General features: G+C 32.8%; 1 protein-coding gene across 2 annotated transcripts in view; it reads right to left on the reverse strand.

Moving 5' to 3' along the window:
- Positions 1-5,823: 5,823 nt before the first annotated feature.
- Positions 5,824-15,983, reverse strand: part of LOC140435528 (protein cortex-like) — a 28,354-nt gene continuing 18,194 nt past the window's right edge. For both annotated transcript variants that reach the window (XM_072524274.1, XM_072524273.1), the window contains 3 exons: positions 8,641-8,802; positions 7,618-7,762; positions 5,824-6,069 (listed from right to left, as the gene is read on the reverse strand). In XM_072524274.1, the coding sequence (XP_072380375.1) occupies positions 5,921-6,069; positions 7,618-7,762; positions 8,641-8,802 (456 nt within the window). In that variant the 3' untranslated portion in view covers positions 5,824-5,920. The remainder of the gene's footprint in view (positions 6,070-7,617; positions 7,763-8,640; positions 8,803-15,983) is intronic.

Below are 15,983 nucleotides of genomic sequence, written 5' to 3' on the forward strand. Positions count from 1 at the left end.
GCGAGATATCAAGTATCAAGTAACCAATAATTTTTAATTTTCTATATGTTTATTCAAGAGATCCAAGATGGCGTCGACTGAGAAGGACGTGTTAGGGTATGGCTAGACGAGCGACAGATCGTCGCTAGCAGTAGCAGTAAAATTAGGGCGGCAGTAAAGCAGTAAAATCATGGCTCCATGAGCGACAGTTTACAGCGCGCATATCGCCGCGTTTTGGTCTTGTAGTGGCTCCATGAGCGTTAATATGAAGCAGCTACAATCAGTGGTATCTTGTCCGTTTATATAGTGTCCGTGTATATAGCAGATAAAATAAATAAGTAAAATAAATTCAGACCGATAATACAACAATATGGTATGGATAATCTATCATTTCAACAAAAAGTTGCTTTAATATTGGCATTGCGCCTTTGACGTAGGGTTAAAAAACAACGGAAATGGAGGATTCACCCTGTTCTAGTGCCTAGACAGACAAAGGGAAAAATTTTTCTTTTACACAACAAATTAAAAGAATATCCTGACAAGTTTTTTGAATATTACAGGATGTCAGTGTCTTCTTTTAATTTTTTAATATGTGAAATAGAAGATGTCATACGAAAACAGGATACATCAATGCGTGATAGCCTAAGCCCAGAAGAAAAATTACCTTAAAGTAAGATTTTAAATTACATATTTTATAATCCTATACATGTATCTACCTAAAAATAAAAAAAAAAAACAAAATATTTAACTACTTAACTTTCATTAGAATAAAAAGGGGCCGCCACTACTTCTTACCTCTGCATAATCTGAAATTCGCTACTGAATTATCAAGTAGATCGACGGCTATCATATGTCGATTATATTCATTTATCATATTGGGTTAATGTAATGAATCTTCCTTTTCCAATATCTAACTTGCTTTTTTATGTTACAATAAGTTAAAAAATTCTGATGCGACTTAAAATCTGCTTTGTTGCATTCCTTTATTTATGAATCACGCCAAGGTATCGAAAACGAAACATTAGTACTGAAGGATAATAAAATTTTACTATAAACAATAATTATTAAAATTTTATTTATATGATATGATTCCCGAAGAGGGAAATCCAAAAAATAGATTTTCGGGAAATCAATAAAAACTGTTTATTCCCTCTATTTACCTTTTTGTTGTTTAATAATGGCATCTATTATAAAGTACAGTTTGATACGGTTAACTGGGATTGAAAAAAAAACCATCCATTGATTTTTGTTATCTAGAATATCGATAAAGGAAATATTGGATTTATTTCTTTCTTAGAACTTATAATTTTTTGTTATGATTTAAGACACAAAATTGGATGAAAAAACTTTAAAGCAATTTATAAAAACAAAGAAACGACTTAACAAACACAGAGAAATAAAACAACCAAGAACAAAAATATCCGATTAAATGGCAATTACCGCTACAAGCGACAAATTACTGCTAGTAGAGCCACAAATGCGCTGCAACTTACTGCTAAAAAATGCGTCCTTGACGTCGCGTCTCGGTCTCGAAAGGAAGCGACAATCCACAGCGCGTGGAGCCACTCAGTATCACTGCTGTTATTTTCGTTTATCAAGCTACATTTTACTGCTACTGCTAGCGACAATCTGTGGCTCGAGGACCGATAACCTTGTTCATTCACTGTAATAAAAAAGTGAGTAATGGGCTAAAATGTGTGAATTGTTCCTTATTAGCTCATCCCAGCTGTGCTAAAAGAATGAAAAATGTAAAATTTTTCGATCAAGGCATGATCTGTTGTGATTCAAATTTAAAGGTTGACAGTGAGACTAGTGCTGAACTCGTAATTACTGAAGATGTGAATATTATTTAAGAATATGTCTTAAAAAGGGAAGTAAAATATTTAAAAATTATACTTAATCACAAAAATTTTATAATTCGTGAACTCCAAGGGTAAATTAAATTAATCAAAAATAATGGAGTAAAAAACGTAAATAACTAGTTTCCTTTTTCCCATCTGTCGAGCGAAACCTCTGTTGGCAATTTAAGCGACCTCGAACCAAGCTTATGGTCACTGAATGTTAAAGTAGCTGAAAATAGTAGGAAAGTGTCAGATGTGGATGCAAAACTCAGTCATTCAAAGTCCCCTTCACCTGGCGTGACTGCCATTAGTGATAATACCGGTGAGGTTAGAAGTCAATTTAAAAGAGCTGATAACAACCAAATTGTAAACAATAATAGAAATCATATATTTAACAAGAAAGATGTTAGCCGCGCTATTCACGATGCTGTAAATCAACAAACACATTTAGATATACAAAATTTAGAAGCTGATGGTGAAATTAAGAAAGATGAGTGGTTGACTCAGAATCGTCGTAAACGTAGACGTCCATATTTAATTGGTGGAAATGAGATGAAAAAATCGGTTGAGTCCGTTTCAAAATTTGTATCCCTGCATGTCACACGTCTTAAACTGCAAACAACCCCTGCTGACTTACATTAATGTTATCTGTATCATTTTCTGAAGTCCAATGTATGGTACACAAATCAAAAATGCCAGAAGCATACAGTTCCATGAAGGTCACCAATATTCAAGAAAACCTAAAGAGAGCTTGGAACAAAGATGTGTGGCCAAAGGGTGCAGTAGTTTTTTGTTAAGAGGAGGATGCCAATGTAACTGGATCCTCTTTAAAAAGTATTGTTAAATTTAAAAATTATTTAAAGGTCATTCACTATAATGCTCAATCGTTGCGTAACTCTTTTCTAGATTTAGAAGTTCTGCTCAATGATATTTCAGCTGATTGTTTGTGTCTTAATGAGCACTGGCTATTACCCGATGAGTTATATACTGTCAATATTAAAGGCTATCATATGGTTTCTGGATTTTGCAGGACTTAGTCAAGTCTCATGGAGGTGTAGGTATTTATACTAGGAATAACGTAAGTTTTAATCAATCATTTCAATCTTGAAAATCTCTTTTCTGAACAGCATTGTGAGAATACAGGTATTTTATTAAATAAACCTAATGTGCAGCTTATTATTGTCTATCGTACTCTATATAGTGATTTAGACAAATTTTTTACCACTATGGCTAAAGCACTAAAAAAAATTAATGTCCATAAACCTGTTATAATTACGGGTGACGTTAATGTCCATTTTAATGAAACAGACATCACAGCTGTAAAACTGTATTTTTTTTCAGATCTTATAATATTACAAAAAAAGTTAAATTTAATACTCGAGGTAATAGATGTCTTGATAATGTTTTCGCAAATATTGATGGTACCACAAAACCTGTGGAACTCACTCACACATCTGACCATAGAGGTATTTCCTTTCAGATAGCTTACTCATCCACAAATTGTGCAACCAGAGTTTGCTGTAGACCTATCACAGATGAAGGACTCTTCAATTTGAACCAGATTTTGCTAAATTGCAACTTTAATTTTGTATACAATGATAATTTGGATATTAATTTAAAATGCTAATTGATGTGTTATTAAATTCCATAAATATCTCTTTTCCAGAAAAATCGAAATTGCTGAATAAAAATAATCCAGGTAAAAAAGTAAACCAGTTCAATCACACTTTGAGAATAATGCATGAGAGACTTCAATTTATTATAGCAATAAATAGAAATGATCCCATTGCTGCACCTAGAAGTATAATTGTCAAACTTAGAAAAGAGTACAGGGAAGCCACCAGGCTTGCAAAAATTATTGCAAATGAGAGGTTTATAAAAAATTCTGGCAACTTTCACCAAGCTATGTGGAAACTTATTAATGGTAAAAAACATAAAAATGTTTTCACTGATAATTCTAAACTCAAGGCAGATAGTTTTAATAGTCACTTCTACTCAACTGCCGAGAGAGTAATAAATGAACTTGAAGTTCCTCAGCTAACTTTTGATGACTATTTAAAGTGTATACCACAGGAAAATATTGCATGTCTTAGTTTTCAGCCAGTGAACTTAGGTGAAGTTGACTTAGCTATTTCAGAAATAAAAAATAGTAATAGCAAAGATCTTGATGGATTTAATACAAAAATTATTAAAACAATTAAAAATATAATTGTTTAACCTCTAACAACTTTAATAAACTAATCAATATCTTGTAATACTTATCCTCAAATTTTCAAAACAGCAAAAGTAGTACCTCTGTTTAAGAATAAAGGCTCTATTGATAATTATTATCGACCCATTTCTTTGTTGCCCATCTTATCAAAAATTTATGAACCAATTTTAAAAAATCAAATTAATCTACATTTTAAATGTAATAAACTGTTCGCCATAAACCATAAAAAAATAAAACAACAACTTTAGCTATTGATCACTTCAATAGCAATATTTTGGAAGGGTTTGAAAAATATCTTGATACTCTTGCATCGTTTTTAGATCTTACTAAGGCTTTCGATTGTATCACACATAGTATTCTCCTTAGAAAACTCCCTAATTATAATTTTCATAGTGATGCTATTCAACTAATTGATTCATATCTATTAAATTGTAATCAGTATGTTCAGTTCAACCAGTGTGATTCTCAAAAATAATCTCAGTTGTTTGGTGTCCCTCAAGGCTCAGTTTTGGATCCAATATTATTTCTTATTTACATTCATGTTATAGTGTACTCTCAAAATGAAACAGTAAACACTGTTCTATTTGCTGATGACACTACTTTTTATGTGAGCTATCACCCTTCTGAACTCGACACCCTTGATTACCAAAAAACATGTGAAAAAAACTTATTCAATTGGTTTTTAACTAACCGTCACTCTTTGAACAACTCTAAATCACAAACTGTTAATTTTACTTTAAGAAATAACACTTGTGTTGAAAACGTTGCTCTACTACAATGTGTAACTGAAGCTAAGTTTCTGGGGATCTATTTGGATGCGCAATTAACCTGGGAACAACATATAATTAATTAACTTTTCCTCTTCAGGAACCTTGTACAAGTAACTTCCAGGGAAACTATTTTAACAGCTTATCATAGTAATTTCCGTTCTCATCTGACATATGTCATTATCTCCTGGGTTTCTCTTTTGGCATATTGATAAAGTATTAGCACAACAGAGAAAATGTGTTCGTATTATCTCTGGGCTCTGTTATAGAGCAGACTGTGGAAACTCCTTCTGAGCTTTTAAAATTTTAACTTTGCCTTATGTATACATTATGCAGTGTCTGTTGCACATTAAACAAAATCTTGGCCAATACAATGTGCATGTAGATTTTCACAATTATCCCACCAGATTTAACAATAATCTTATACCAGAATTTGGCCGCCTTGAGAGATCCAGAAATGGTTTTAATGTATTTAGCCAGAAAATTCTACAACTTAGGGCCAGCTAGAATAAAAGCTCTTAACTTTCATCAGTTTAAGGCAAAAATTAAAAGTTGATAGTGAATGCCTTTTATACATATGAGAAGTATTTTACTTTAAATTTTGACTTGAAATTGTCAACAGTATAACTTAAAACACTGTGTCTGTTTTATGTTTTATATTTATATTTACTATAATATTTTTATCTTTGAGTTGTAAAAAAATACTTTTGCATTCATTTCTTACCAATAAACCATCTATCTCTCTATTACAATGTACTATTCAAGTTTGTTTCAAATTGTTTTTATAAACAGTGATTTTTTTGCACCCCACCTACAGTTGGGTATTGTTGTACCCCAGTGTAGAGGTTCTGAGTACCAGAAAACAGTCATTGCCTTCTGAGAGTTGACTAAACTAATCAATATTTATATTTTATTGCTTTTACACAAAAACACGCATGAATATGTAGTTTAGATGATGTTGACGGCAGTTTTTTTAACAGCTTTCGATAAACGATTTCCTGTAAGGTTGTATTTTCAAGTTTTTATAAAAAATTTATTTATTCAGTGTATATAATTCTGACTAAATTGTTTATAAAATTATAAAATATATCATATCACAAACATAAAATAAAAGTTAGAACTTATCGAATAACACTTCCGAAAGCAACATTATTTTTGAAAATATCGTTCGCATATACACCTCGCTTTGTATTTTTATACTTTTTTTCTTGTTTAGTTCCTCGCCCAAAAAAATCCCAAATACAGAAATTCTCTTCGGTACTTGCAGTTCCTAAAATAGAATATTTATTATTAGAGTAAGATCCCAGAGCGATCAGACATAACTTATTTTCACACAGATGAAACCTTAGAGTCTGAGTAGCGTTTCGTGTGCTTTAAATACCTGCGTATTTATGAAACTTGCTGAGTGACACCTGGGCAGGTACCAGGGGAGAAAGGTAACTAAAAATAAGAGCTATTTAACTTACATTTACATAACTGATTTTTATACATATTTTGTAGAATATTATTTTGAAAATACTGTAATAAGTGTCAGACACTTGTCATGGACCAGAACTTTTGTCAGACGCTTTAAAGCTCCACTAAAATTAAATGAACTTTACTTACTTTTACATGTCTGATTTTTAAAGAGAGATGCAAAAATATTTAATCGGATCGAAAACAGTAAGTATTCTTAATGTATTTGAATTTTTTACTCTGAGGCTCATGCGCACAGCACTCTCGCGCTCATACTTCTGGTTAACTAATTTTTGTGTTTGAGGGATGTTTGGTCATTTCAATTTGTCTGACTGATTAAATATAACTTTATTACAGTTCCATTAATAACATATTTAAAAATCAGACATGTAAAAGTTATTAAAGTTCATTTCATTTTAGTGGAGCTTTAAAGCGTCTGACAAAAGTTCTGGTCCATGACAAGTGTCTGACACTTATTACAGTATTTTCAAAATAATATTCTACAAAATATGTATAAAAATCAGTTATGTAAATGTAAGTTAAATAGCTCTTATTGTTAGTTACCTTTGTCACCTGGTACCTGCCCAGGTGTCACTCAGCAAGTTTCATAAATACGCAGGTATTCAAAGCACACGAGACGCTACTCAGATTCGAAGGTTTCATCTATGTGAAAAAGTTATGTCTGATCGCTCTGGGATCTTGGACTATATGTACGATAGGCAGATACAACAAAAATCATATTTTTGGTTTATGTAATTTTTTTTTTATTTTTAAAAAATTAGCTTTCGACAAAATAAACTATATATTTAAAAAAACAATAGTAACAATATCGGGTATATTTATGTCAGTACATCTGAAAAAAAATATATATATTCAAAGCCACAGTTGAAAAAATATTCGGTCTTCATTTTATATAATTGTGACAAATTACCTCTACAATTTTCCAGTAAAATGGCCTATTAGTGGCTAATACAAAGTTCTGTATATCATTTGGAGTTTTGTGGGTTAAACCAATTGGCAAGTTTAATTTTTTTAAGATTCCAGAAATTTCGAAGAAATTTTCTTTGACCCCTGGTAGGTGAGGTAGTGATACTTTGAAAGTAGTTACGTCGTCAGTGTCAGATTGTATCCCAGCTTAGCTGGTCGTGTCTTGGTTAGAGTTTTCAATTCTCGCATATTAGTCAGTGTCGGTCTTCTTACAATTCTGCCTATTTCTTAATTTGTGAATTTTTGTAATTTTTTTAGACCTTGTTTTTGAATTTTATTTTTTGTTTAGCCGAAAACAATATATGATTGCAAAACACTGGCGTAAAAGCCTATAATCAAAATAATACATTTGTTATTTATAGAAAAACTTACTTACCTAGTTTTGTTGCTGTTGGGTCCCACATTAAATAAGGAATCCTACATGCGTTACATCGTACTTCATCAACAATACAGTTCAAATTTTTCATAACTCTTAAATAACTAACGATATTGCCATCTTCATCATATAAATGTTGACTTACCTTAAAAATGTCAAAAACATTAGAAGTTTTTATGCAAAAAGAGAAAACAGATTATGATGTACTATAAGATCTCTCACAGATGGCCAGATAAAAGAAATAAAGATAATCGAGGATGGCAAAAATGAATTAAAAATAAAAACATATATTTTAAAAGGATGAAACTACAGAGACCAATTTAAATTTAAAAATTTGAACAAATACAATAACTAGAAAGAAGTGATAAAGAAGTCCAAGAGTTTAAAGAGATAAACATAAAAGAAGTAGAAGCGCTAAAAAGAATTAAAACAAAATAATAAAGAAAAAGACAGAAAATAATGGCTGGTAGATTTTTATCGCAATGCAATTAGGCTTGGCAGATTCAGTGTAATATAAAAAGAGCGTGATTATAACCATACATAAAAAGGGACCCAACGGTAATACAATAATGACAGAGCTATATGTTAATCAGCGATGGTATTCACAGTTAACACAAGGTTAGTGAAACAAAGACTTTCTCAGATGATAGAAAATAAAAAAAGAAAACGAGCTACTTTATCCTATATATACCTGGTAACTCTAATAATAAGAGAAACATTTTCAAAAACGTATTTTTGGCAATATATTAGTGTAATTAAAACAAAAATAACAAAATTGGAAATATTTTATTTGTTCTATAGAACAATGACTGGTACGTTTAAGTAGCACTGGTAAATATCATTTAATTTTTTTTCAAATTTTTTCTTTAATTAATTATGTAAACATTAGGTTACACAAACATTATGAAAGGAGTACAAAAAATTTGGACTTTTTTTTTTTAAATTCAACAAATCAAATTGTTAGTCGCAGTATTATTTATGTCAACTAATTGAATGTTATATACCTTATTTTGGCTTGCTTACCAGCAGTTCAGCAGACATCGGATTAAATATTAAACTATCGATGTAAGTATTCGGAAATATAACTGAGCAGGAAACTTTCTGATTTTGAACATTCCATAGAAAAAAGTGATCTGTCTCACCCAGCACTAGTAAGGAATCTTTCCAAGGATGCCAAGCTATAGCCTAAAAGAAGAATATTTTTTCTGTATTTAGGTAGGTATATCGAAAGAATGTAATAATTTTAATTGTAATTTATGGTTTAAAATCTATATATTATTATGAAGTATTATCCGTGGGATTATACGTGGAATGAATCAAGCAGCAAAGAATTGAACTACTATTGACATCAATACAATTAGAGGCACAGTACTCAATAAGCTAGATAATTTCTTTATCGCTCATAATATCTCTTATAATATTCAAAATGAAGCCAGTTAGACGTTCATGCAAGCGAGAATAGAGGTGGACTACTCCAGACGATTCTGGAATAATACTTAGTATTTTTAAGCTGCGCTGATATTAGTTGGTTAGTTGGTTAGTTGATAAGAGAATACCGTACTGTTAACTTTAAAACTACAGTATATATATATATATATATATATACATATATATTATATATATATATTATATATATATATATATATATATATATATATATATATATATATATAAATTAGAACTGCTCGTTTTATTGTTAAACACGTTCCAGTGGTATCACGGTGTGAAATAAATTATTAATTAAAAAAAAATTAAACAATTACTTTAGAAAAGACTTTTAAACTTTTGAGAGATACTGTTTGTGTAGTTCGGTAGTGATTATTGTGAGAAAAACATTTAAAAAGTAGGTGTGTGCCTGACCAAAGATGCGGCTTGCAAAACTATCATTAAAAAAGTTACGTGAACGATGTAAGAACGAATTGAAAACTGCAGGAGATTCAAAAAGATCCTTTAGGAACAACTGAGGGATGTTCTTAACAAGAAAAGAGATGACCCAGATACATTGCATTTTTAATCAGCAGAAAAAGCAGTTTTAACGAAGATCGAAGAAACTTTTAGGAAGAATGACGAGAAATTTGAAAATGTTTCGCACATGAATAAAGAAACTTTTAGAAAGAATGATGAAGTATTTGGTAAGTAAATCATCTCAAATCTGACAATTTGAAGCTATTGCGACAGCCAATCATTGTACCGAACAAGAAAAAGCTCTATCCTATACTTCTGCTGTACAAGGTGATGTTGCAGATATCCTAAGATCTATTAGTGCAGTAGTAGATCTATAGAGTGCGGTTAGCTTATACGGAGGCAGCAGACAACATTATGGAAGAAATTGCTGTAAATACCTTCGTTAATGAAGCGCTTGCCATTGCCCTGGAATACGAAACAGCCAATTAAACGTAACGGAGCTATTGAGAACGAACCATTAAAGAAGGCGAAGAATAAAACAATAAGCTTCAGGAGGAAATCGCACGGAAAGTAGTTCGTAACACGATGCCGAAGAGACTCGAGCCGATGCAGTGCAAATTATAATCACTGTCTTCAATTAGAGGAACGACGTGAGACAAACCACCGTCATTATTGATAAATAGCAGCCTTAACAGCTACAAGGCGCCCAATCAGATGATTCATGTATAAAGAAAATATTGGATTGGATGCGTCAAGGTGAAAAGCCTTCTTGGCAAGACATTAGTCTATGTAGTCCAAAAGTCAAGTCCTACAGGAGCCAATGGAATTTTCTGGTACTAAAAGATAATCTTCTTTATAAAACCTTTAAAAACGATGATGGTACAGAGCTTCAGTTGATTCTATCTAAAAATAAAGTGTCAGAATTATTGCGTTTTCTATTGCGTAGAGAATGGTTCTATTGGGTGAACAGTAAAGATGATGTAAAAAGGTGGTGCCGGAAATATGAACTGTGTATAACCAGTAATAGTCCAACTTGTTAAACTGTTTGTTTGGGCTGTTAGGCCGTTGTATTCTAAGAATAGTTCTCGATGTTTCGCCAACCCTAGGGGTTGGCATCTTCTGGAGATGTTACTGATTCGCTTGTAAGCTGAAACTGACGCCGCGTTGTACTGCTCAGTTTCAGCTTGCAAGCGAAGCAGTAACATCTCCAGAAGATGCCAACTCCTAGTGTTGGCGAAACGTCGAGAACTAATCTCAGAAGACAACAGCCTAAGAGCCCGAACAAACAGTTTAACAATTTGGATGATGGCCGTGAAAGCCTAACGCAGTAATGGTCCAGTTGGTAAAAAGAGGGCACCCATAAAACAGTATAATGTTGGCAGTCCTATGAAAAGAGCAGCAATTGACATTGTACGTCCATTTCCAAAAACGTATGATGAAAATAAATATATCCTGGTAGCTATGGATCATTTTACGACATGAACTGAGGCGTATGCAATACCAATCACGAAGCTTCAGCTGGTTTGGTGTTCCCTTGGAGATTCACTTTCACCAAGGGCAAAACTTTGTGTGTACCCTCTTCAAAACGTTTGTAAATTGATTGGTGGTGCCATTAAGACCAGAACGACATCTCTACATCCATAATCAGATGGAATGGTCGGGGGGATAAACTTAACAATGGATCAACATCTGCCTAAAGTTGTATTCGAACATCAAACAGATTGGGATTAGCACATTTATTTGTTTCTAATAGCCTACCTATTGGCAGTGAATAAAACTACAGTCTTGACCCCAACCTGCATGATGTTGGGTCGTGAAATGCATTTGCCCTGCGACCTAAAGTTTGGCTGCAGACCTTCCGATAAACATGTTGCATGCGAAAAATATTTTGACTGCCTGAAGTTAAGAATAAACAACTATCATGAGCGTGCCTAACAACACATCTAGTTAGCCAGTGACAGAATGAAAGATCAATATGAGTCTCGATGCAAGAATGAAAACTCTGAAGTAGGTGATCTTGTTTGGCTTTATAATCCACAACGTAATTGCCGCTGGTCTCCTAAACCGCAAAGACAATGGGAAGGTCCGTATGAAATTTAAAAGACCACAAATTATTTAAACTTTTGTTTAACTAATTTGTGTTCCAGCGCCATTATATTCTTATATAAATCATCTGTCAAACTAAAGAAGTCATCTCCAGTTTACCTTCATATCCTTATACTTCCATATCATTACCTTAAATCTTATTGATACTTCAGACTATAGACCAATTCCTAATAATCCAACAACCCATTTGGAGAAAACAACAAAAGCCATTATCAATAAAACCTCGCTTTCTGTTGATATAAAACTATCTCTAATTCCTCGTAAAAATCTTTCAAAACACCTCTAATATATGGCCTTCCCAAAATTCACAAACCCGATATTCCTCAACGTCCCTTTGTCAGTGCATACAACAGTGCCCTACTCAATCATTGGCCAAGTACTTGGCCAAAGCTCTACAACCTCTCGCCGAAAATGCTTCACCTTTCGTCAAAAATTCTTTTTATTTTATCATACATTCCTAGGGACGAAACTCTTAACTTTCTGAAAACTAAATACAGTATCCAGCAAGATCACTTATCTTTATTAAACATTTTATGTCCAACACTTATTTCATCTTCCAAAATCAATTCTACAGACAAATAAATCGTGCCCCACTATCTCCAATAATTGCCAATATCTTTATGGAAGACTTCGAGACCCGAGCACTATCCTCATCAATGCACAAACCCACCTATTGGCTATATGTTGATGATTATATTCGTCATTTGGCCTCATGGCAGGGATGCTTTGGTGTCTTTTTAGACCGATCTGAAAGACATACATCCTAGTATCGAGTTCACGATGGAGGTGTAAACTGATTCATCACTACAGTTTCTCGACGTTATCATAAAGAAAAACCAGTCCCAAGGTTTTCATCACTCTGTTTATTAAAAATTCACCCATACCAATCGTTACTTACATGCCAACTCTCATCTGATATGACATTTGTGATTATGCAATTAGACCCGCTGTGCACTCCAGTTTAAAACAAGCCCTCATTTAAAACGATTACTGCCAATATCACATTAATAGGAGCATCCACAGACATCAATCTCCCATTCAAAGGTTTAACTGACAAAATCGACAATTTTTAAATTCTTAAATCTAAAGGAATAAAGACAATTTTTACCCTCAAACTTTCATGTCTTGTCCGATCAATCAAAGACAATATTTGAAATGAACAACACGAAGTTTATAAAATTTCTTGTACAGACTGCACTTGGTCCTATATAGGCAAAACAAACCGTAGAATCCAAAAAAAGATTTGTAAGCATTCTATTTCTGTTTGCAATATCGATTTAATTCACCATCTTCATACAGGTCACAAAACTGATTTTGAAAACTCCAGAACCCTAGCCCCCATCCGCTTGTATAAACCAAAAATTATCCAAGAAGCCATAGAAATTGAAAAAATGCCAAATTGTCTTAATAAAAGAAATAACGGCATATGGTGGCCTACGACATGGAGACCTCTCATAAAGAAAATATCGTCCGCTCCATCAAGATCCTACTGTCAGAAATGTTCGCGCCAACCCACGCGCCAAGTCGATGAAACAACAGTACAGAAAGTCGAAGATGTCCACTGTTTAGTCCAAGTTATACAGGTAATATACTTAGTACAACAAATATATTCGGTTTAACACAAATATAAGAAATTCTCTTTAAATTCCAGCACAATAATATAGGGGTTAAAAAAATGCCTATATTGGGTTAAGAAACCACCATCACCAGAGCGTTATCTTAAATACAGTATATTCCAAAATGTGTTTACAAAATAAAAATTAATTAAATTATATTCTTTTGTTATTTTGTTACACAAAAAATCTTTTAATAATTAAATTTTATCTGCCTGATTTATAATGAAAATTCAGAACTATATACATATTGTAGAGGACTTTAAAGCTATATTGTCAATATTTTTGCGTTAATCCTTTACCGTATTATGTGCCAAATGGCACAAACCAAAAAAAACTTTTTTTAATGTTTCAACTCAATTTTTCGTACTAATAGTGTACGCGAGATATGCGGCATAGTTCTGACGGCGAGATAGGCAGCAGTGCGCAGTTGCAAGTTCATTCTTGTTGAAATTCTGAACCACGTGAAACAGTGCTCGAAGTTAGAGGCTATTTTTCATAGTATAAACGTTTTTTACGGCGAGAAAATATTGAAATTTATTGTTTTGTGATATTAGATATCTGCTTAGGTAAGTACTAAGAATTAAGAATGCTGAAAGTCTCTCGAAAACCCCAAAAAGGGTTTGTTATATATATGGCACATTATGAAGTTATGGACTGATTGACTGTGTTTGTAGATATGGATCCGAAATTCTTTTATTGTACAATGAATGGGGTTAGACTTCCAAATAGTGAAGAATCAGATCTCTCCTGTGAAGACGGCATATATGAGATGATATTGTGTCAAGGTAGTGACAATGAGGAGCGTGAAATTTTACCAAGCAATGTCAAGAAAACTGTCATTTCTGCCACATCCTCAGATTCCTCAGATGATGATACCTCTTTGTCTGAAAGACTACGATATAAAAGGAAGAAATCTCATAATTGGGTGAAAGGAAATCTGAGAAGATCAGATCGATTTTACAATTAGAAACTCCGGTCCAATTTTTTAAGTTTCTCTTTCCTGTTAGTATTATAGAGCATATCAAAGACCAATCAAATTTATACTCAGTGCAACAACGTCCAGATAAACCAGCTAATATAAAAAAATATGAAATAAAACAATTTATTGGAATTACTATTTTTACATGTCGATAATTCAATTTCCATCAATAAGACACTATTAGAATGCCAATATTGGCCACCGAACAGTTAGCGATGTGATGAGCTGTAACAGATTTAAAGAAATCAAACGTTTCTTGCATTTCAATAACAATGATGACATGATTGAAAATGATCAGCCTGGACATAAAAAATTATTCAAAATTAGACCTGTTCTGAGACAAATCAAAGACTACTCATGGTTCCGAAAGAAAAATTTCTAGCTGTAGACGAACAGATTATTCCAACAAAAACGCGAAGCCAGCTAAAGCAGTATAACCCAAAAAAACCACATAAGTGGGGCTTCAAAAACTTTGTCCTGAGTGTTATTTTGGGATTCAGCTATGACTTTAATATGTTTGCTGATTCCAAGAGTAATATTGTACCTCTAGGAGCAACAAATCTAAGTATGAGCAGCAACGTGGTTGTCAAATTAGCAGATTCGATACCAAAACATCAACATTACAAGTTGTTTTTTGACAATTGGTTCACCAGCATACCTCTTATGATATATCTGACCAAAGAGAGCATTTTACCTTTGGACCAGTAAGACTTAATCGTATTCCTGGAGTTGTGATGCAAGCTGAGAAAGAAATAAAGAAGCGCGGCAGAGGTCATATGGTAGATAAAATAGCCAATATAAACAATGTGGATGTCAGTGTAGTGTCGTGGTTTAATAATAAAATCGTTACTACAATGTCCACATATGCTAAAAGTGAACCAAAGGGAGAAAAAAGAAAATTTTCAAACAAGAAAGTGTACATAAAATAATACCTTGTCCTAACAGTGTCCTAATCTACAAAAACTACATGGGAGGTGTAGATCTCCTTGATTCTATGTTAGGATTTTATCGTATAAAAATTAGTTTGAAGAAATATTATTTACGAATATTTTTTCATTTCATTGACATGACAGCCGTGAACTGTTGGTTATTAACCAAAAGAGCGAAGACATTTGATTTACCCGTTTTGGATACCAAACTAGCAATAGCCGATGCTCTATGCAAAGTAGGAAAACCAATTAAACAGAACAGAGTAGGAAGACTGTCAAGTAGTAGCATTCAGCAGATGTACAAGAACAAACGAAAAAAGGGACCCACTAAAGAAATACCCCAAGAAGACATCCGAAAAGATGGGCTTGATCATTTTCCCTATTGGGATGAGAGCACTAGGTCAAGATGCAAATTTCCAGGCTGTACAGGGAAAACATATATAGTGTGCACAAAATGCGCAGTACCGAATTAAAATTCTTATATGAGGATTACTTTTTGACAAAAAACAAAAATGCGGTAAAGGGTTAAGTTCTTTAGACGACCTTATTGAAATATAGATCATTTTATTACATGAAATTAACTTTAGCTGGAGAATATCCTGTAGAAGAAAAATAATAGCATGTCATTTTTCTTTAAAAATGTTTCTACGCCCAATCATGTTAGTAAAATGTATGTGTCTCTTGTTCGTAATAATTCCATTGTAAATCGTGAGAGACCCCCAAGAAAAATGCATGATATTATTCCGACATGATGAAGTAATTGGCCTTACATTTATTTTAGTATTATTATTAAATTCTAATTTTATATTTATGTAACTTTAAAATATAAAT

The sequence above is a fragment of the Diabrotica undecimpunctata genome, chromosome 3 (assembly GCF_040954645.1).
Source record: "Diabrotica undecimpunctata isolate CICGRU chromosome 3, icDiaUnde3, whole genome shotgun sequence".
Taxonomy (NCBI): Eukaryota; Metazoa; Arthropoda; class Insecta; order Coleoptera; family Chrysomelidae; genus Diabrotica; species Diabrotica undecimpunctata.